At 50.2% G+C, this 21,573-nt stretch overlaps 1 protein-coding gene across 1 annotated transcript; it reads right to left on the bottom strand.

The window, feature by feature from the left end:
* Nucleotides 1–6,235: 6,235 nt before the first annotated feature.
* Nucleotides 6,236–19,894, bottom strand: SHH (sonic hedgehog signaling molecule). The gene is given in 4 exon segments (XM_005233941.3): nt 6,236–9,809; nt 9,811–10,379; nt 13,887–14,148; nt 18,933–19,894. Coding segments are annotated over 4 exon segments (1,278 nt in total). The 5' UTR covers nt 19,242–19,894; the 3' UTR covers nt 6,236–9,671.
* Between the last annotated feature and the right edge of the window lie 1,679 nt (nt 19,895–21,573).

Raw genomic sequence — 21,573 nt, 5'->3', positions numbered from 1 at the left:
TCCTTCTGTTGTGGGGTCACAGGCAGCTGAGCCCCAGGTGAGGAACCCATGCCACAGCTCCCTCTGAAATGGCATTGCTGCTGCCCAGCCGCCTGCCTCCTCAGTCCCTGATGGGGCAGGGGCTGTGTGGAAACAACCCCCTTGCCCTGCTAAGCGCCAGCATCCTGCCCATTGCTGAGTGCAGTTGGTTTATTCCTGTTTTAGGAAAAGCAAAAACCCCTTGCACCTCCAGGATCTTTATCCAGAGAGGTAGAAATCCCTTGATGGTGCTTAGGTCCTTCTGGCTGTGCATACTTCAGCTTTTGCTGCAAACCACTGCAGCATCTGCAGGGCCCATTGGCAAGATCCAACCAAGCTTCACCTTTTCTTCTGCACTCAGTATTGTCCAACACTGGCTGGAAGGCACCAGGGGACCCAATGAGGTGGCATAACCTTATGCATCGGTGGGTACCAACTGCATCCCTCCCACCATGGCACCACCAGCTCAGTGCCAAGCTAATCAGCACAGACAAAAGCAAGACACTAGAGCCGATTTGAAATGAAGATGCTTCAGAAAGGCTTGTCCCATGTCCTGTGCTTGGTGCAGAGGACACCTGCCCTTGTGCTTGGGAACCAAGCCTCTCCCAGAGATGGAAAACAGCCCTGCAAGTCACAGCGTCAGTTGCAGAGACCAGGGCACTCTTTCCATAAATGAGCTCTTTTGCATCCACACACCACAAAATAAAAGCCCAAGCGACTCCCTGGTGTCTCCATGAGTAACTTGGGAGCAGGACACAGGAGAGCTGTAGGCTGTTCTTCTCCTGTGTCTGATGCCCAGGACGGCTCCTGGCGTCAGGGCTGAGTCACTGAGACAGAGCTTCCGCGAGCAGACCCAGCTGTGTCATGCCCACACCCAGCCGCCTGTGACTTCTCCCAGAGCTGCTGCCCAAAAACTGGGCTTTGGAACACAGGAGGTTCCCAAGATCCCAAAAGGTCCCAAGCAAGAAGTCAGCATGGGGTGAGTGTCAGGGCGAGCCTCTATCCATGCCTCCTTGCCTTGGAGGGTGGATGGTGTTTCATTCTCTTGTTTCTTGTTTTTTTCTCCTAGGAGCACAGCACTTCCTTCCTTCAGCCGTGCACAGATCAAGGGAAATTTCTTTCCAGGGACAGATCGCCATTCGTTCCATAGTGTTCCCTCAGCCCTCCACAGCTTTTTATCCCCACAGCACTGCGTGTCCCCCTCCAGATCACGTTAAGCAATGTGACGAGCACTTCTCCCATGAGCATCTATCTCTTCTCCTTTCCTTCCCCTAGGGGAAAATTGAGTGGGAATAGTTTTAATTAACTACACTGTACGTGCATGGTGTTTATACCAACGCAGGCAAGGCTGAACAAGTGTGCCTCACTCTTGGAAAGAGAGGTGATGAGGTTTGTGGCCGCTCTGAAGTCCTGAGCTGTTCCCACAGTGGAGGACCAGCCCCAGAGGAATCTCTAGCTTTGGACTACACTGGGCTTACTCCGGTGTGGACACAGAGGGGGAGCAAATATGTCAGTGCCCAGGGTTTTGACACAGCAGAGTTATGGAAAGTCTGTAAGTGCCCTATACCAGGACCACTGGATGAATCAAGAATGCCCCAAACGTAACCTAGCACCTCATTGGGAGCCTCTGCAAAAAACAGAGGGCTGAAGTGACGTTTTGGTCAGGATTCAGCTCTACGTTAGGACACCTGCATTCAGACACATAATTGCAGGTGTCTGTGTGAGCTCTTGGTGTCTCAGCTCCCTCATTAGCCCATGGACATCTTGGCAACCCAGACCCTTCAGCCAGCCAGTGGGTACCTACTTCAAGGGGAACCAAACGGCCCACTGGGCCCCACTGATAGCACTGGGACACATGGACACTACTGCCTCGTGGGTCCTTCTTGTGACTTACGTGTGCACTGCAAATTTTAATATCGTGTAAAAAGCCAGCTGTCCTCTTTTCCAAAGGTTTTTAGAAAGGACTGAAAAATCCCATAGGAAACATGCTTATTTTATGTATAAAAATACTTAATAATGGCAGTTGTGAGAGATTTAAAAATTAAATGCAATTTGTTAACCAATATATAAATAAGAGGGCTTTCAAATAGGCTGCCATGTAAAGGTTCTGGTTCGTCCTTGGGTTTCACCACATACACACAGAGGAGATCCCTCAGTGACACACAGGCAGTCGATGTTATCTGAATCACTGTGCTTCTCATCATGGAGACCACATAGACCACGGAAAATTATCCTCAGAGGTGTTTTTCTGCACATCTCTGATGAAGGCAGAGAGACAACAAGCTACTTGCTCCAAATCAGAAGAAACCCCATCAAAGGGCAAGGACCAAACCCGGTTCGCCCAAAGCACAGCATGGTTCTGGCAACTTGTTTGTCTGTAATGAGGGAGTTTTTTTGACTGCTTTCTCCTTCAGCTGGCATTCCTACAGCTATTTATAGTTTCTCTTCATAACCAGTGGTTAATATTTTCAAAGCAGTCCAGCATGTGGTCACCCACACAGAAGATGTGGCTGATTCTCCTGCACTGCCTAAAAAGTGTTGCCCGTGATATTCAGGATCTTTCTGCGAGGGACTGTGGGACGCTGTTGGCAGAGGGGCAAGGAAGATGCCCTGCTGCCTTGGGAAGAAGGTCTTGCTGAGGCCACCATGCTCTGCAAGGCTGTGCGGGAGCTTGCAAAGCTCTTACCTTCTCCTGAAGATGCCCCACCTTGGGATTTAATGGATTTTTTTTTCTACTATTTTTTCCCCTTTTCAAAGTGCAGCTGCATGCTCCTAAATACATGAGTTAAGCCTTGCTGCACTCTAGATCAAAGACTAGTATTTCACGCCTTCTCCTGCACTGTTGTGTAGTGACAAAGTTCCTGGTGACTTAAGTGGGAGGGAGGCTGCGTCCTGGGAGACAAAACTTAATTGAGTGTAATACCACAGGGCACATAAAGTAGGACAACACAGCCTGACCTCATTTTGCCCATACATAACCCTACTGACATCAGTGGGAGCTGCACATATGCAGTCAGGAGATGACATTTGCCCACTCTTGGCTGTTCTAGGAAATTCCTGCTTGCCTGATAAATTCTATTATTGAATCATGCAATATGAAAGCAAGGGACACACCGAGTAAAGCTGAGCAAACACAGCTCAACTGCCTGCCTGTTTGAAGTTGTGGAAAGACTCCTTTTGACGCTGGTGGTTGTTGGATTGAGCCCACAGTACACAGTGATTCATAATCATTTTCCTCAATGAAAGCAACCAAGTTGGTTTGTTGTTATTTGTGGGATCACATGATTCATTATTTGCGAATATTTGAATGGCAGTTGGACTTTCTGATGCCTGTGAACCCCGTAGCTTCCACCAGTGTTAGCACAGAATGGTTATTCATACAAAGACTGTGCCAGAACAGACTTGTTTGATACTGCATGTTTTATTACGCTCCTGTTTCTAGAAAACCTTTGCAGAGCAGAAAGGGCATCGTTTGGCAAAGTCAACAAAGCTTACACCAAACTGGTGACTATTCCAAGAGAATTGTTCATGAGCAATCCTGAGACTAATACTTATTTGCATCGATCACAGTCTAGTAATTAAAAACAGTGCTTACTGCTGTAGCAAACAGGACGGGACTGACTTACGGAGAAGAGGCTGGCTGGGCGAGTAATGTTTCATCTATATCTGCTCGGTGTGGGCTGCAGGAGCAGGAGCAGAGCTCAGCAAAACTAAGAACATCCCAGATTTTGAACCTGGGATTTCTTAAACCTAATCTTGTTTTAACTCTTCGGTCTCTTTTCCCCCAGAAGAAATGCAAAGTGTGTATAAAGGAAGACTCTTGGCAGATGGAACGCTATACTGCAGTATTCAGGCAAAATGTTAGCTTATATAATGATGTCAGTTACCCAGAGGGATGCTGGCTCTCCATCCTTGGTGACACGTGGGACCTGACAGAAGATGGCCTCCAGCAGCCTGCTCTCAGCTGGCCCCATATGGGCCAGGGTTGGACCCAGGACCACCAGAGCCCCCTTCCAGCCTAAAATGTTCAAAAAAAAGCTCATAAAATACTTTAGTGCTCCAAGCCAAGCAAAGCCTGAGCTGTACCCTGCTTGTAAACCAGCAGAACCCTATGACAGGTCTGTGACATAGTGCTTGTGTGTGATGATACCAAAAGGATGTTGCTGTAATTGCTTACAGATTTATCATCCATTCCCTTGCAGCGAATGCTATCAAAAGGTTCAAGGTTTGGAATGATACAGCATTCCCAAGTATATTTTCCTGTGAGCATATCCCCTTTACAAGGGAGACATCGTGATGTCCCAGAGAGCTGGCCCAGACAAGCATTGCCGCAGCGATGGGGTGATGAAGGGGTCCCCGTGCTGTCCCTGGAGCCAAGCAAGCTGGGCAGAGCTGCACAAAGCACACGGTGCTCCCACAGCATCCCTGCTCCCCTGCCCAGTCCAAGCCCTCCTGCCCTTGGGCAGCAGCCAGATGCGTGTTTGGTGGCCAAGGGACCCTTTGCGGTCACGCCACACAGAGCATCCCTTGTCACCTCTCCTCCTCAGTAATACGAATGGACATTTGTTTACACCAAACTGAGCAGATCTAATATTTATTTCACATTTAGGTCACAGGACATCAGAACAAATATTTTTACCCCAAACACATTTCCTGACCTCGTGGTTTCACTCCTGATTTGCAGCAATATTTGTCCAAAGAGCTGGCTTGCTCTTGCTTAAAAATGGGAGGAAAAGAAGTTATATAGGGTTCTGCACCGGGATTTAAAGTAACAGCACAACACCCTGTGCTCTCGGATCAGCTCTGGTTGCTACTCTTCATTTCACTGCGACGAGGACAGGATTATTAAACTCATATTTCCTGGATTTTCTCGCTTCTTTTCAGTCTTGAAAACCAACATTTTTTAAATATGTAAGCCTAAACACCCCAAATGCAAAGTATTAAAAAATATATTTAGCAATCTTGGCGTAAACAGTGCCTGCGGGTCTCATCCTGCTCCCATCAGAATCTGAGAAAATCCCATTGTTTGTAAAGATGCACTTATTAAAGATGATTTTTTCCCCTTTCAGCCTGTGTAGGCCAAGGATGGCAGTAACATTGCTCCATCGAAAGCTCTGACACGTTCTGTACATGGAAAATTGACCTTTTTTGTCGGTCAAGTTTGCACTAGTTTTTAGGCAGAAACTGCTGAAGAGAGAATTTCAAAAGCTTAGGAAATCCAGTGGTCCCTTATGGCTTGCAGTAATGAGTAAAATAAAATGCTCTTTCTGATTTCCTTCCCCCTGTAATTGAAATAGATGTCGTACCGGAGCTGCAAAACTGCTGCCCGATTATCACCCAACTGGGCCGATTTACATTGCCTGCTCAACCTTGGGGTCATGTGAAGTGCTCAGGAGGACCAATGTAAACATATTTATAGCCCAGTTGGAAATGCTGGGCTCTTAATATAGGGATAATATTATACATGTATACATATATATATGTGCATATCTCTAAAGATATAGCTAAGTAAACTTTCATATGTGAGGGCACAAATTGCTGCTGGCTGTGGCACGGCTATCTGGCTGTGAAAGACCTGGTTTACTCCAGCGCTTGGCTTGGATTTTAATTGCACGGTGGATGTGATCATCTTTTACTTCCCTTCGATTGGTTTACCTGTTGTCTGAGCACTGTGGCACTGGTCGAAAGACCAGTCAGGTAAACATGAACTGGCCCCAGTCTCATTAGAGTCACTTGTCATGTTGGCTCACATGGGGGGGTGGGGAGGACAGGCAGCTGCTGATGGGCTGACCTTCAGGGTATCTCTGTCTCCCCACAAAACCCTGCCAAATGAGTTGGCTTTGCAGAGCCCTGCGGTATTTCGCAGGTAAATGATAGACTGTCTACGTGGCTTTAGGTGGGAGAAGAGGGAGGTTGCCACCATCACATGAAGTGGCACGGGCACAGTTCCTGCCATGTTTGAAGGGTTCCTTGCCAAATCCCACAGGACCAAGCACTGGGCTCCCCACACCCCGTTTCAATGTCACCAGGGGAAAAAAATGCAGAGCTGGGAGTGTGTGATACGAATGCCATCATATAACAGACATTTCAGCAAGTCTCTGTAATTTCTTTAATTATTCAGACAACAGAGCACAAGGATAATAACTTCAAGTACATTCTTATACATTATTTTAACAGTAATAGATATGTATTTAGTCATAAACTATTCTGTAGCCACCACTATGTGTACATTTTATACAAACTATTGCCATACTCGGACCCTGAAAATGGACAGTGACATCTCCTAGACATTTTGCACAATGTTATGACAGTACATCCTTCATACGAGAGCTGTCGCTATAGGTTGGATCGGTCCATCTAATTAAGCACTTCTAATGCATACCACGGAGGGGTGATCTGGACGTGAGGCGCTGAAGGAAGAGATGTAATAAATATACGGTAAGGGGGAGGCATATAGTCACTCAAAATATGTGCGATGGAGAACACGGCACAGCATTTCTTTGCTTGGTGAAACAGGTTGATCCTAGTATAAGACAGCATCTTAGCTTCTCTCACACCACAAAGCTCTGAGCTCATCTCAGCCTTTCGGTGAAGTTTAAACGCAGCAGTGTCTGAAATGGTCCCCACAGGGCATGTGCCCTCCCCTGACACAAGCGTGGGCTCTGGTCTAGCGGGTCTTTTTCATCGTAGTTACAATTCAGACTGAAGCCCCCAAGCCAACGGCTTTAAGTTTGATCACTGACATCCCTGAACACCTCCACCATCTGACCTCTGGAGAAGGTAGGCTCCAACAGGGTCATTTTTTGAGCATAAAGGCTTTACAAAATGCCAGCCACTGTTCAGAGATGGGGGTAAGAGAGCTCAGATGCCCCGACACCGCTGTGTGAAGGGCAGACTCTTACAGCACAGACTCATTTGTTCCACGATCACATTTTTACATGCCCCAAACCAGCTGCATTTGCAGCCCCTGATGCACCAGCAGACCCCAAAGACACAGAGGCGGCAGAGTCTGAGCCAGGGTGGGCAGCAGGTCCCCGGCCCCCACCGGGGCATTCCACAGTCCCCCACGATGCCCAGCATTGCGTGGGCATTAGGGTGGCTTGGTTCCTATCCCAGCAGTCCACACAGGTACTGTAGCATGCCGGCGGTCGCACTGAAGTCTCACCACACCAGCCGTGTCCAAGCTTCAGAGGGTGGAAGTGGCCCTGGACTAGAAGCTGCCGGGAAGGAGAGACCACATCCATCTGTTAGGGCATGACATGGGAGTGATCGTGCCCAGAGCTTGGCCACCAGCTCCCGGCACCGCTCTGGAAGCTCCCAGGCTTTCAGTGTGGAAGAGCATGGTCTGTGCTCTCTGGAGGTGGCCCCAAGCAGGGACGTCCCTGGAGGCCACCTGAAGCTACCATCCATCCCAGCGGTGGAGGACGTGGCTGCATCTCTGGAGCAAAAGGCTGCCCGATGGATGAACGTCCTTGACTGGCGAGTAATGGAAACCGAAGAAAAGGTGAGAAGACATTCAAGGAAAGCTCCCTTCCGGCACGGTCCTGTCGCAGACGTGCACACACACGCACACATAATGTTTTGCAAAATTTTTAAAGGGACCCTGGAAACCCTCTGGGGAGGAGCACACGGCGCAGCAGAACCTCACTCATCAGCACCTGCTGAGGACGAGCCTCTCAGCGGGGCTTGGGCTGGGACCAGGCAGGGGATGCAGCACTGGCCCCACCACTCAGCTCCTAAAACACATCTCCAATATGTTCACTCATCGATGGCTCAGGATGGACTCTGATGCGTTACAACTAAGGAACATCTCTCAGAATAAATGAACAAATTTTTACCCCCCTTTTATTTTTTTGTTTTGCCAAGAGTGTTTTGTTCTTTTCTTGGTGACCCCAAGCCACCAAGTTACTCAGGCAAGGTGACCAGTGAAATCTGGTGGCCATCTCCTTCTTCCAGCATCAGCCGCATGAATCCCTGGTAATTCACCAAAGCAGTGTCCTTCCCCCAGATTTCCATCTTCCAGGCACTCAAACGAAAGCTGATTAAGACCCTGGTGCCACCGCAAGGTGAAGGCAGCTGCCTGCCTTCAGATCAATGTGCTTCAAAGGCCAAGCTTGATTTAATGTCCTTAGAAATCAATTTTGAGAGCTCTGTGTGGTCTCCAGACCAGACCAGGAGGTGGACACGGAACCAGGGCTGGAACTGGAAGAGGGAGCATTGCCTGAGCATGGACGGGGAGCCAGGGCTCCGGTGAAGGGAAACCACGTATCCCGGTCGCTCGTGCGAATAAGTGAGGTTCTACTGTTAGTACAAGAGATTCCAGGTTAAGCGCGGATGTGATGGATTCGTTTCCTTAATTAACGTACCAAAATTAAAAGTCATAAGCAACACATCTAAATAAAATAACGGGCACTCCTTTAGGCATCATGTTTCCTAAACCAATAAGCAAAAAGGAAAAAAAAAATGGGATGCACCAGGAACTCTTAGTTATTATATACTAACCAGACTGTGCATGGCACATTTTATTTCTATAAAACTATTAAAACTATTACAAAATATTCAAAAATACATTTTAGTAAATTTACAGCAGTTATTTCTCAATTTATTAATGCAAAACATCCTTTTCTCCCCTCTGTACAAACTACTGTCTCCATCATCACAGAATTGCCGCCATGTGCGCTTTTTAAAAAATATTATTTTCTAATAAACTTTTTTTTGAAGTTAAAAATAACAAAGTTTCTTATGGTTTTTGCAAATAAAGTTTGTGTAACAGTCTTGACTTCCATGAACGTGGCCAAATGGTGTTTTTACAAAGCAAACATGGAAAACAATACAGGAAATGACGTTACATTTGAAACTATTTAAATTAAAATAATATATTCTCATATTTTACACTATTTCAAAAAACGAAATGTGATTCAGTTAAGTATTGATCTCTCAAAAAAATCTAATTTACAATTCTGTGTATAAAAATATAATTTACGGACCCCCATGAAGTTTGTCTTTTTTGTGTGTGTTTGTTTGTTTGCTTGGTTTTTAGACTTGCAGAAATGAAGGAGCAATGTAATGGAGAGATGGGAAAGTACAGAATTTTGCTGTCTGAAAGTCAGGACACTCATGACATGTAGAAAAATAGACTCTGCGCAGTTTTGCTTGGCCTCACGAAATAATTTTTTTCCCCTGTGAGTACAGTTCACATGATAATAAATTATCAAAGAAACTATTTAAGGCTCTTGAAGGTCCGGTTCATATCATTTAAAACATCTATTCAAAATACCAAAGAAATAAATATCCAGGAGAGGAGGAAAAAAAAAACCAACAAACAAAACAAAACAAAAGAACAAATAAAAATATATATATATTTATAAACTAAACAGAACTTCCCGGGGTCTTTGTTTCCCTTAAAGTCTACTTTGGACTGTCCTACTTAATTATTATTATTTTATTATTATTATTTTTAAGTCTTAATCCGTGCTCTCTTTTAAAAATATGTATTTTTTTTCCTTTTTTTTCTTTTAGGTTTTTCTTTTCTTTTTTTTTTTCCTTTTTTTCTCCTCTCTCTCTCTCTCTCTCTCTCCTCTCTCTCTCTCTCTCTGTGTGTCTCTGTCTCTCCCTTGGAGGCTGGCAGGGGGCTGGGGTGGCGCAGGATGCTCTCAGCTGGATGGCACCACCATGCCCAGTGGGTGCAGAGAGTCACTATCCAGCACCCAGCTGCCAATGCGGTAGAGGAGGCGAGAGTACCAGTGGATGCCAGGGGTGGTGGGGGCAGCCATGGGGGCCCCCCCCGCCAGAGGGGCAGAGGGTGGCCAGCATCCCCTGGAGCAGGCGGAAGGGAGCGAACGCCCAGTGCGCCCAGCTGTGCTCCTCGATGACGGCGTAGCAAGAGGCCAGCACCCGGTTGATGAGGATGGTGCCCTGGGCGGTGAGCGGGGCGTACGCCCCTGAAGCCTCCTCCCGCAGTGAGACGCTGTGCACGGCTGCTGGCAGGAGCTGCTGCCCGCCCTCGCCCAACACGTAGACCCGCTGGCCCGGCCGTACGCGGCTGGCGAAGAGCGCCCGGCTGCTGGGGGTCCCCGCCTGCGACTGGTTGTGTTGTGGGGCCACGAAGAGGAGGTGGGCAGCTGTCAGCAGCAGCCGGGCTCGGGGCTGCCGTGTCTCGATGACATAGAAGAGCTTGTGGGAGCCATCCTCCCGGTCGAGGAAAGCGAGGAAGTCACTGTAGAGCAGTCGGCCCTCTGCGTCGGCCACCAGCACCCGGTCCCCGGGGCTCAGGTCCTTCACCAGCTTGGTGCCGCCTTGCTCCAGGTGCACCGTGGCCGAGCCGGGGAAGCAGCCCCCCGATTTGGCCGCCACCGAGTTTTCTGTGCAAGGAGAGAGGCACAGCAGGGTTAGAGGGGGCACCCACCAGGCTGGGACATGGCGGCACAAGGGGACATGCCACTTCCCCAGCTACTCCCGACTCCCTTCAGAGGCACAGGTGCAGGATGCAGCCTCGCTCCTCTCCAAAATTCTTCCATCCTCATCTACAAACACTCCCTGTTTGCACTCAGCAGGTCAAGTGAGAGTCCTCTTCCCAACAGATTTGAGCCAGTGCATCTCCCTCTGGGTTAGGAGTTACAAGGGTAGATTGTCTTATCAAGGAAACGGGCCAAAATATTTCCACTGAGAAAGCTGTACCAGAAGGAATCTCTTCTGGAAGAGCTTCCTACTTGGCTACCGTTTGCCCTGCACTGGCACTTCATGCCAAATAACTCACAGGCTTTCAAAGCGGTCTTGCTGGCATAAGGTTTCTCTTCTAGGCAAGTGGTCCCCACTCAGCTTTTACTCAAGGAGCCCATCTAGGGCAGCAAACAGCACAGAGCAGGAGGAGGCTTTGCCCCAAGGAGCACATGAATTTGCCCATCATGCCATTGGAAAGCAAAAGCCCAGATTTCCCGAGCCCCTTCCATCACCCCGTGCTGTCCCCACCCTTCTCTGCCCTCCTGCTTGGCACAGCACCTGCTGGGGCACACGCCACCCCTCATAATACCCCTGTCTGATATCCCCACCACTCCAGTTCACTTCTCTTTTCAAACAAAAAACGTCTCCTTCAGTTCTCCCACCCCACTGGAAGGAGGATCCTGTTCCCAGTCCCAGGGCATGTGGTCCCCAGGCAGCCCCACGCCTGTGCCAGACCCAAGCATATCTCTCCTTCACCTTCTCCAGCTCTTGGAGTTACTCAGAGTTTAGATACTAAATGCTGTTGCCAACCGCTGCTGCTTTCCAATGCTACCAAGAAGAAAAATTGTAGGTTTAAAGGAGGCAGAAAAAGCGATGGGACTTTAAATCTCTCTTGAAATCCCTTTCTGGAGGCTCTAGCCACACGCAGGGTGGTGGGAGAGGACCTCTGCCCTCTTCTAGGCTGGTCTCTGACTTAACTGAGGGACTCTGCGGTGTTCCTAAAATCTCTGGGTTTCTATATATTGGGTAGTAGCCCACGGTATGTCACAGTAGCAAGTGTCTTTGCTACAGCTGTTGACATTCCTCAGCCGTCCCTTGCCTTCCCCTGGTTTCTCCCAGTTACTCCCTACACCAGTTGAGAGTCCCGGTGATTTATCTCCTAAAGGCAGTCAGATTTTATATTTTGCCTCTGTGGCTGGTACTGAAGCTCTTACGATTTAAATAAATCCTTGGAGTGTCTCCTAATGACTTTCCCAGGAAGGACAGGAAGGGCGAAAATTAGACCGTTATTGATTTGCTAATGACTTTATCACTTCTCCTTCAGAAATGAAGCAGCAAGATCTCCAAGGCCTCTTCAGGGAGGACATGGCAACAAACAAGCTATGTGCTTTATGTGGAGCCCTCCGCTAGCAAACTACACCTTCCTACAAGCTGGTGGTAAAGGTCTGGCTAGAGCTTTGTTTGCATATTCAGGGCTTGATGAATAGATCTAGTAGTGTAGCAGCTCTACAAACATACCAGTGAATTGGCAGAGGTGTGAAAATCTGCTTCTTTGAGCAGTGCTTGTTTGGGTTCTCTAATTAAAATCCAATAAAGGATCAGCATTGTCATTCTGATTCATGTAATAAATGCAGACACTCTTGGAAGAGAGGACACTTCCATTTTTTTCCCAGCTTCTTCCCCCCCTTTTCTCCCCCTCCCTATTTGTTCAGGTGCAGAAACCCTATGTGCCAATTCACACACATACTCTCCAAAAAACCCAGGACCTTCCAAGCAATATTTGCACAGCAGAGCCACTTTTCCAAGGCACTCAAGATCTGTATTTGAATTTTAAATGTAGAAGCTTGCTCTAAATACTTGCTGCAGTGCATTATCAATGTCCCTTTTACCACCCCTGCCTCTCCCTCCTCTGTCCTGGTGACAATAATTCAGGCCTTGGAACTCTTCTTTGCATTCCAGTCTCTGGGATCATACTTTTTGCAAACAGAGATGTAGATAAAGAATCTTCCTGCCTGGTATTATGGGGTTTAATCTTCTCATAAGATGCTCTGTCATGAAATGAGGTTTGGATAGTTTGAAATCAGGCTGAGCGGGTGGAATTCAAGCCTGCTCCCTTGCAGCTCGCGTGGTACAGTCACACGACCCTGCCTGACACCCTCTAAATATTGCCCCCCAGTCTGTGTGTGCCGAATCTCAATGAGCAGCTTGGGGTTACTCCTCTCCTATGAAATACCCGTGGGGGTGGATTAGGGGGTGCGCTTGGGCAAAGGTCATCACATGCCACAATCAGACACCTCGCGCTGTAAAGCCCATCTTCGCTATTGAAAGGGATGTTTCATATCACCGCACGGCTGGCAGCTTTGCAGGGCCTCCTTTTGGCTAGAAAGAGCTGGCTTGCTGAACAAAAGCGGTAGCAGGCTCTCAGGACAAAGCCCACATGGGCCGGGAGAGATGCTATCCTGGTTCAGCCCCTGGGCAGCTTCAGGCTGGAGCTGGGGGGGGTGAACCCCTCTTGCATGGCGAGGCCAGGTTGACTTCCCTGCCATGGGGCTGCTGGTTTTGAAGCATACGGCTATATTTAAAGAAAGCCCACTATTTTTTTTTTGCAACCAAGTGTTTCTTGACACTTCCAGTGGGCTGCTGGGCTAGAGGATGCTATTCAAAAGCGCTGGAGCTGCCGTGCAGCCGGGTGGAAGGAGGCGGGGTGGTGGTGGGGGGTGGCACTTGCCAACCGTTTTGCTCCCCCCAAAAAGTGTCAAGTGTCAAGAAAATGCACTCGGCGAGTCGGGGATTTCTTGCGAGCTGTTCCCGGGTTGAGACAGCGTGTGGCGTTGTAAGCACAGGGGAGGGGAGGGAAAAAAATTATTATGTATGTGTATCCCTATCTGGGAATTTCCGAGCGGCTACCGCTGAAGAAGGCAGGGGACCACGTTCTGTATTTATTTTCCTGGCTGGCTCCCACTCGGAGATTAGCGATCGCGAGTAAGGCGTGCAGCCAGCGGGGCGGCTGGGGCCGGCCCCCAGTGCTTGTGTTGAGCGTGCTTTTGGGATGGGGAAAGCATCGGGTCCCACGAGGGGAGGACGAGGGTGTGTGGCTGCGGCGCAGCGCTCCTGGACAGGCTGGGCAAGGATCACCCGTATTAAAATGCTGTCACAAAGTGCTGCAGCTGGCTGGGCTTCCCCCCGCAACCCCTCCTCACCCTTTTTGCCCCCCTCGCCCTCCTTCCTTTCCCCCGCCCCTGCGCCGCTGGGATCACCGCACCCTCGGAGGAGCCCAGACGGGGCGGGCAGGGCTGATGGGGACCCTGCGGGGACGGGGAGGAGGGAGCCCGGGCGGCATCGGGCAGGCCGGACGAGGCTCTGGGGGGCTGAGCCGTGGCTCGGGGGTGTCCCCCCTGGCGTGTCCCTGGGCAGGCTGCCTGCCTTACCTGCTTTGACGGAGCAGTGGATGTGCGCCTTGGACTCATAGTAGACCCAGTCGAACCCAGCCTCGACGGCCAGGCGGGCCAGCATGCCGTACTTGCTGCGGTCCCGGTCCGAAGTGGTGATGTCCACGGCGCGGCCCTCGTAGTGCAGGGACTCCTCGGAGTGGTGGCCATCCTCGTCCCAGCCCTCGGTCACGCGCAGTTTCACCCCGGGCCACTGGTTCATCACCGAGATCGCCAGGGCGTTCAGCTTGTCCTTGCAGCGCTGCGGGGACACGGGCACACGGGGAAGGGCGCATTGCGGGGGGTGCTGCAGCCAGGGGCAACCCCCCCTTCACCACCTACATTCCCACCCCCCACCCCCCCAGGGCCTCATCCTGCCCTCCCTCCCCTGCAAATGGGCCGCATCCCGCCCCCCCTCCCCCCCAAAGGCGCCGCGGGATGGGCCGAGCGTCTTCGCCCCCGCTGCCAGGGAGGGACGGGGAGGCAGGTGAGGAGGAGGAGGGGAGTGAAACCTGGGGCCACGGGAGGAAGAAGGGGTGAAGCACTACGAAGACCCACCGGGACGGAGCCGCCCCCTCCCCCGACACCTGCTGCAGGGACAGGGGGACCCCCCCGCCGCACCCCCGGCGCTTGGCTGTGAGGGCGTCGGTTCAAAGCCACCTGCACGGAGCAAATTCCTGCCGCTAAGTGCCCTGTCCCCTTCCCGAGAGCAAAGTTTCTGCCGAGAACAAACACTCGCCATGTATCTCGGAGTCACGGATTCCCCCCCGGAATGTCTCTCCGGGTCTTTTCAGCTTAATTCTGTGTTGAAAGGGGTCTCAATACATGTTAACAGCCTTTATGTGCTGGAGGGAGGGGTGGGGTTTTTTTTCTCTCCCTTCGCCCATCACTCATTAGAGCCCTCAAAGCAGCATGGGCTGGGAGCATTCACTCCGCTTCAAACATACATCGGCGCTCGCCTACAAAGCCGAGCAAATCCATACAATAATATAGCTCTTAGTGGGAAGATGAAAAGCAAGGGAGGGCCAAGGAGGGAAGTTAAGCGAAGCAGGGATGCTATGCAAGCTAGGAGACCCTTTGTGTGGAGTGAAACGTTTGCAACTCCGTGCAGAAGCACTACGGGGTTGGCCATCACCCCTCCGGAGCCACCGGCCTTGCCCGGGACCGGAGCGGGCCCTGCAGCACCGGCCCGAGCGGAGGGGTGGGGGTGGGGTGGGGGGGTGGGGAGGGGAGGGGGATGGAGGGGAAGGGGGGCTGCAGCGAGGAGGACGTGAGCTCGGCGTGAAACCCTGAAAGTTTCGGGGGAGAGATGATTCCTATTTTAGCCAAGGGGGAGGAGGGAATAGACACGCCGGAGGTAGGGGAAGAGGACTCGCAGCCCCCCAGAAATAGGAAATCAGCACCGACAGCATTGAAAAGCGCTTGACTAAAGGTACAGAGTTAGAAAAACACACGTCGCCAACTTCCCCCCCACACCCACATTTTTTGGAGTGGAAAATAACTCGTGGATATACACGATGTGGCTCGCTTGGTGCAAACATCGATGCGGATTAAAGCCACGGCAGGATGCGGTAAACTGCTCTTCCCTCACTTTTGCTGGCCTGACTGGGATGCTTGGCCTTCAGCAGGACCATTGTCCCCAGCGTGCTCCCAGCACGCCCAGTAACAGACCTCAAAAGCCCCCTTCACAGCTCCCCGAAAGGCGAAGCCCCCCCATTACCCCGACGACGCTACTTTTCGGGACGTGACGAGGTTGCACAACAAGAAAGTTTCCGTGTGTCTATCAAAAGCCATAAAAAGCAATTCCAGCAATACACAGGTCCCCGAGAGATATAAGAGGCAATCGGGAGCTCACTTTGGACTCTCTGGCCTGTAGTTTTATAGAAAGAGCCGGCTGTCTGGGTTTCGGCGCCCTTCCCGGCAGCAAAGCGCAGCAGCACAAGGAAGTTGAGTTTGATTTGTTTTGTTTTGTTTTGTTTTGCTTCCCTCTCCCTCGCACACCTGAGAGGATGGATACGCTCCTCCACGGATTGACAGGGGGAAGGGAGCGAAGGATCAAACGTCTCAGCTACTGATAAGGGGAGAGCCCTGGGCGACACGGCGATGCTCTGCCCGCCCGCTGCCTCCCGCGCATCCAGCGCATCGTGGAGGGGCGGGCAGGGTGCGGGCAGCGCCGAGGTGCTCTCGCTGCTCTGGCCCTGCCAGCCTCAGCTCCCGGCTTCAGGCGAAATAAAGAAGAAGAAACGACCTCCTGAAGGACTTTCCTCCCTTTTATACTGCCTGAGCTGGATTGTCAGAGTCAAAAGCCGTGAAGCCCAGACTATTTATTAATTCATTGGGTCGTGTGCCACAAATCAAGCCCAATTCTGTTCAGCCACCGTGAAACTCAGCAGGGCTGCCTCCACTAACGCTTTGTGTGGAGGCAAAGTTGTTCAACAAGCCCTCTCCTGCCAGCTCCTAATCTCTTCACAAATGAATTGCTTGAAGGAAACACTTAACAGGTACCTGTCAGTGTAAACAACCTGGTGGGCTTCCTAAATGCCAAGTTGATCTCTAAATTCCTCACATCACGCACCGGTTGTGTGCCTGCATTACGCGAGATCGCTAATTTATTTCATACAAATTCCAGCTTTATCATACTGACCTGGCCTCCTTATCTCTGCCCCGAATCCAGCCAATGGCTGCGGTGGGGAGGAGGGGGGGAAGAAAGGGGGGAGCCTTCAGCAAACTGCTGTTGTCACCTGCAAAGTTGAGAACCTGACTTACCTACCACTGTTTGCGTTCCCCTCCACCCCCCCCCACCCCCCACCCCGGAGTTAATATTAACTAGCGGCTAATGCATTCGGCAACTAGCCTGCAAGTTGAGCGATTCTGTTCAGGAAAGATCTCTCCATGGTTGAAAGGCTCGCGAAGCAGGCGGTTACAGGCTGGGATTTACCGGGCGGGTGCCGGCCGAGGGGGAGAGGGAAGGAGGGAGGAGCGGGGCGGAGAGGCCGGCGGCAGGACGGCACCTCCGGGTGCTGCGGCCCCGGCCGTGCCCGGGGGCGGGTGGGCAAGAGCGGCCCCTCCACCCCCCCCACCACCCCGCCTCGCCCAGGGCTGCCGGCGCCCGGCTCGGTCCCCCACCTCGGTCCCCTCTTCGTCGCCGGGTCCCCGGCGTTGCGGCCTCCGGGTCCCCGCCGCCCTCAGCCCACCTCCCCCCCTTTGTGTCCACGGCACGGGAATAAGCACTGAAGGGGGCGGACGGACGGACGGAAAAAAGTATTTGCTTTCGTTTCGTTCGTCTGAGGGAAGTTGACAGAAGGTCAGGAGTTCAGACGCTGCCAGTTAATGCAGCGGGAGCGGCCAGCCGCGTAGCCGGCGCGCCGTGCCCCGGGAGAGCCGCGGGGCCGGGGTCAGCCCGCACGCCAGCCCCGACCGCAGCCCACCTCTCCCGGCCGTCTCCCAGCTCCCCCCCTCGCCCCGCTCCGCCGCGCACACGCACCGGCGCAGCCGCGCAGGGAGCGATGCGCCGAGCCCCGGCGGGAGCCCGTCTCCCGCGGAGCCGCCGCCGCCGCCGGGCTGCGGAGGGAAGGGCGAAACCCGAGCCGCCGCGATCGATACGCGAGGGGAGTAAGTGGAGCTGAAAATGCGAGAGATGCGGCTGGCTCGCCGCAGCCCCGCACCGGCGGCAGCGAGGGCGGAGGGCCGCGGGTGCGCAGAGGGGCCCGGCACCGCTCCGCACCCCTGTGCGGGGCAGCGGCGGGCAGCGCGCGGCGGAGCCGGGCAGCGCGCGCCGCCGCGCTCCGAGGTACGGTGCGATTTAAGGTGGTCGGGAGGAGATGGTGGCGGCCGCCGGTCCCTCGCCCCGGGAGACCCGGCAAACGTGCGGAAAATCAGGCCGAGGAACGGGGAGAGTTTGGGAAATTCCACCCCCCACCCCCCTTCCCCGCGTCCACTCCCCGCCTAGTCCTTCCAGGCGAGTCCTGTTCTAGCACTGAAGGTGGGGCTTAAATGTATTAATATTAAAAAAGAGCTGTTGACCTATATTTGGAGGAAACCCATTTCCAGTGTCTAGATTGCATGTAGTTTCAGAAACTCCGGGATTGGCAGAGCAATTGACTTCACCGAGCTCTCTGTTGAGCATGAATAATAATTATGAGGTGACTCTCGGAGAGGTTCTCTCTCTCTCTCTCTCTCTCTCTCTCTCTCTTTCTCTGCATAAAATGGTTCCGCAATCTGATTCCACCCGAGATCCAATATTTACCCAGTTGTAAACCTTGTGCCATCAGATTTTCTAAAACAGAAGGTGATGCAATGCCGATAAGTTGCAAGTCCCTCCCCTATGGAAGTACCAGAGCATTGGCGGCGAGCATCCTTAAAGAAATATCAATATATTTACGCTCTGATGGGCACAATTGCAAATGATGGTATTGCAATACGAGCTATATAATACGGAATCAGGAGAGGAATGGTCGATCAGGCTTCAGCTGCCTTTTGTGAGTGCACGACTGCATGCCTACTAAATTTAGAATATGCTCGCTAGGGATAAATAATAATAATAATAATAATAATAATGAAGGCTAAAATGAAATGAAGCAAAAAAAAAAAAGAAATAAAATAAAATATATATAAAAACCCGAGTCACCAGGCGTAGCAACCGAGGACTACGTTTGTAATAATGAGTGAGTGGCCTGGCGGTCACTATACACTTGGGGTCCTCTGAGCTGTATGCAATTCGTTTGATCAAAGTGCATCCTTGGGGACAAATGCAAACAGCAATCTCTAAGCAAGTTAAGGGAACGCCATGGCACGGTAATGACTGTAAGTATCACACAGATTCCCCCACCAAATATCTAGATAGTTCCAGCTCCAGCCCCTGCTAACTTGTCTGGATAGATGGTATTTACATTCAATGGGGGAAACTAGCCGAGTTTGGAGGGGCGGGGGGAGGAGGGGGAGAGGGAAAGGGGGGGGGGGGCTTTCAAAAATACTAAGACAGATGCGTCCTTTAGGATTGCTCAGAGAGGTTAACAAACACAAATACAGGTATCTCTGTGGCTCTACCTGAGTCATCAGTCTGTCAGCTCCCGTGTTCTCTTCATCCTTAAAAATAATGTCAGGGTTGTAATTTGGGGTTAGTTCTTTAAATCTCTCGGAGTTTCTTGTGATCTTCCCTTCATATCTTCCACTGGCCCCTAGGGTCTTCTCTGCCACATTGGGAATAAACTGCTTATAGGCTAAAGGGGTCAGCTTTTTGGGGTGTCTCCTTTTTCCAATGCCCCTGCCTGGTCCACAAGTCAGCCCAGAGGAGACTAAAAGAGCGCAGATGAAGCCCACCAAAAGAATTCTTGTCAACAGCAGCATTTCGTCCATTGAATCCAATTACTTCAAAGCTCTCTGTGCCTATCCCTGGCTGTCTCTAGAGCTCTCTCTCCTCCTATGTCCTTGTCTGCTTTCTGAATCGTATACTATCCACCGATCCCTAGCAAGACAGGTGCTGGAATGGCAGGCTTTAGGTCGCTGATAACGGAACACATCGGAGTTTGGTCGGGAGACAGCAATCGAGAGACAAAAAAAGGGTCTGATTTTAATGGTAGCAAAGCAAGACGCTTGTGAGAGGAGTCTGCCTTTAGTTCTATATTATAGCTGCCAGGGCCGCAAGCTGATTGGCCAAGGCGAGACAAGCTTGTCTTCTGATGTTTTAACCCTCAAAAAGGCAACAAATTCTTGAAAGATTTTTTTTTCTCCTTTTACCTGAAGGGCTTGGAGCTGAGAGGGGTGGAGATCACGCTTTCTTGGGATAACATCAATTACACGCTGATTTTTTTTTTTTTATTATTTTTTTTTCAAAAACTTTCTTGGCAGAATGGTACATTTGTCAGCAAGAGGAACAGATGCCTCTGTGAAAGAGGGAAAAAAAAAAAAATAAGATCAGCAGGCTGCCTCGGTGCAAGTCAAGTTTCTAAGGGCAGTTGCGGTTAAATAAAATGCCGAATTATCGGGGAGCCGTGCAAATAGAAATGTAGTGGGGAAATATTAACGCCCGGGAGGGGATGGGGGGTGGGGGGGCGAATAATGCCATTTAGGAGCGCACCCACCTAAGTGGTTTTGTAATAGGTTTCTGCCCCCTGAAAAGGGGGATTGCTCTCCCTCCTGAAGGCATACATTTTTAAACACGCTCCCCTTTTAGCTGATAAATGACTACTTTGAAAGCAGAAACAAGTCACTCTGATGCGAGGCGGCAGGTATATGAAATTAGCGTGTACGACTTGTGTACCACACAATTGCAATGGCACTTTTTTTTTTTTTTTTAATAAACCCAGGACTATCACCCAGCTGAAAATAACGTGATATCTTCAGAAGTGCATGAAAAGTCAACTGTTTAAAAATAGGTGGTCCCCTGAGCACGCTGGGGCTGTATTCTTTGTTGCCTTGGCCGAAGAGGAGCGTTTTAGACTCTTACACCTCCTTGCGGGGTGTCATTAAGTTTTTAAGAAAAGCATAGTGTTGAAAGCATCCGCAAACACAATTAACAGAGATCGATCCAAGCAAAGTGAATGGAAAGAGGATAAGTTTAATGTTAAATTAATTGTTATCTCATGCAGCGTGGCAAGTGATGTCTTTATCCCGATCTCCAAAAGCTACTAATCAGACAAAGGTGTTGAGAGACGAGCAAAATTGCAGAGATGGGGCTGATAGAGCAGGTTAGACAGAAAAGCAGAATCCCCTATGAACAAACACTTCTCTGCCTCTGAACAGCCCGGTTACTTTTGCTCCTGAGGGAATACAGTTTGTCCCAGGATCTAGAAACTTTGAGGAGTTTTTTAGGAGTTCTTAAAAATGTCAGGACTATATGCTGAAGCAATTCAAAGTCCACTCTCTCAGAAAAACAGGAAAAAATCAACTTTATTTAAGGTTGTTGGTTTTGGTTCTTGGGTTTTTTTGGGGTGTTTATATATATATATATATATATATATATATATTTATATAAACGCTCTTTGGGGCGAGCAATTATATGGGAGTTTTCCGGTCTGTGACATCGAGCTGAGTCGTAATCAACTTAAACCATGTGAAAATGGACTTTAAAATTAGTTCTTAAGTGGTAAAACAGTTGTATATCCGTAAACTGTAACAAGCAGGACAGGACTTTTCAAGGGACAAAGTAGCCTTTTTAGGTAGACTTTAGAAAATAGCTGAAAACAGGGATCAGAAGCTCCCACGCCGACTCTAACTGGTGCTCTTCCCTCTTTTTTAACCTATACTTTTCTTCTGCTATTTCTGTTTCTTCGTAGAGTTTCGGTGAATCATTGATTTCTCTTTCCTAGCTTTACATTTAGGAGTTTTGACTTGAGAATGGATAAAAAGTTAGAAAGTCAGCAACTTGGCTTCTAGGTTTTTATCAACCAACTTAGTTGCAGAAACAAGTTGTATAACAGCTAAATACCTGCTTCATGCTATTAAAAAACAAACTTAAGTTTTATCTCCCCGTCTGCGTGCATGTGAGAAGACAGATACAAGGAATATATAATTTATACAAAAGAGGGTATGTTCTTTTGATGTGGTTGCTTAAACAGCATGACTTGATATAACAGTTGATTAAACAGTGCCAAGGAATAAAAGCTATTCTTAATGGTGTGGGATACTGCAAATCTTTTATCACCCCCCTCTTACCTTGTCCCCCTCCCCAAGGAAAGATGATCGATAT

Source organism: Falco peregrinus, chromosome 5, assembly GCF_023634155.1.
Source record: "Falco peregrinus isolate bFalPer1 chromosome 5, bFalPer1.pri, whole genome shotgun sequence".
NCBI lineage: Eukaryota > Metazoa > Chordata > Aves > Falconiformes > Falconidae > Falco > Falco peregrinus.
This window is presented reverse-complemented; position numbering and strand designations above follow the sequence as displayed.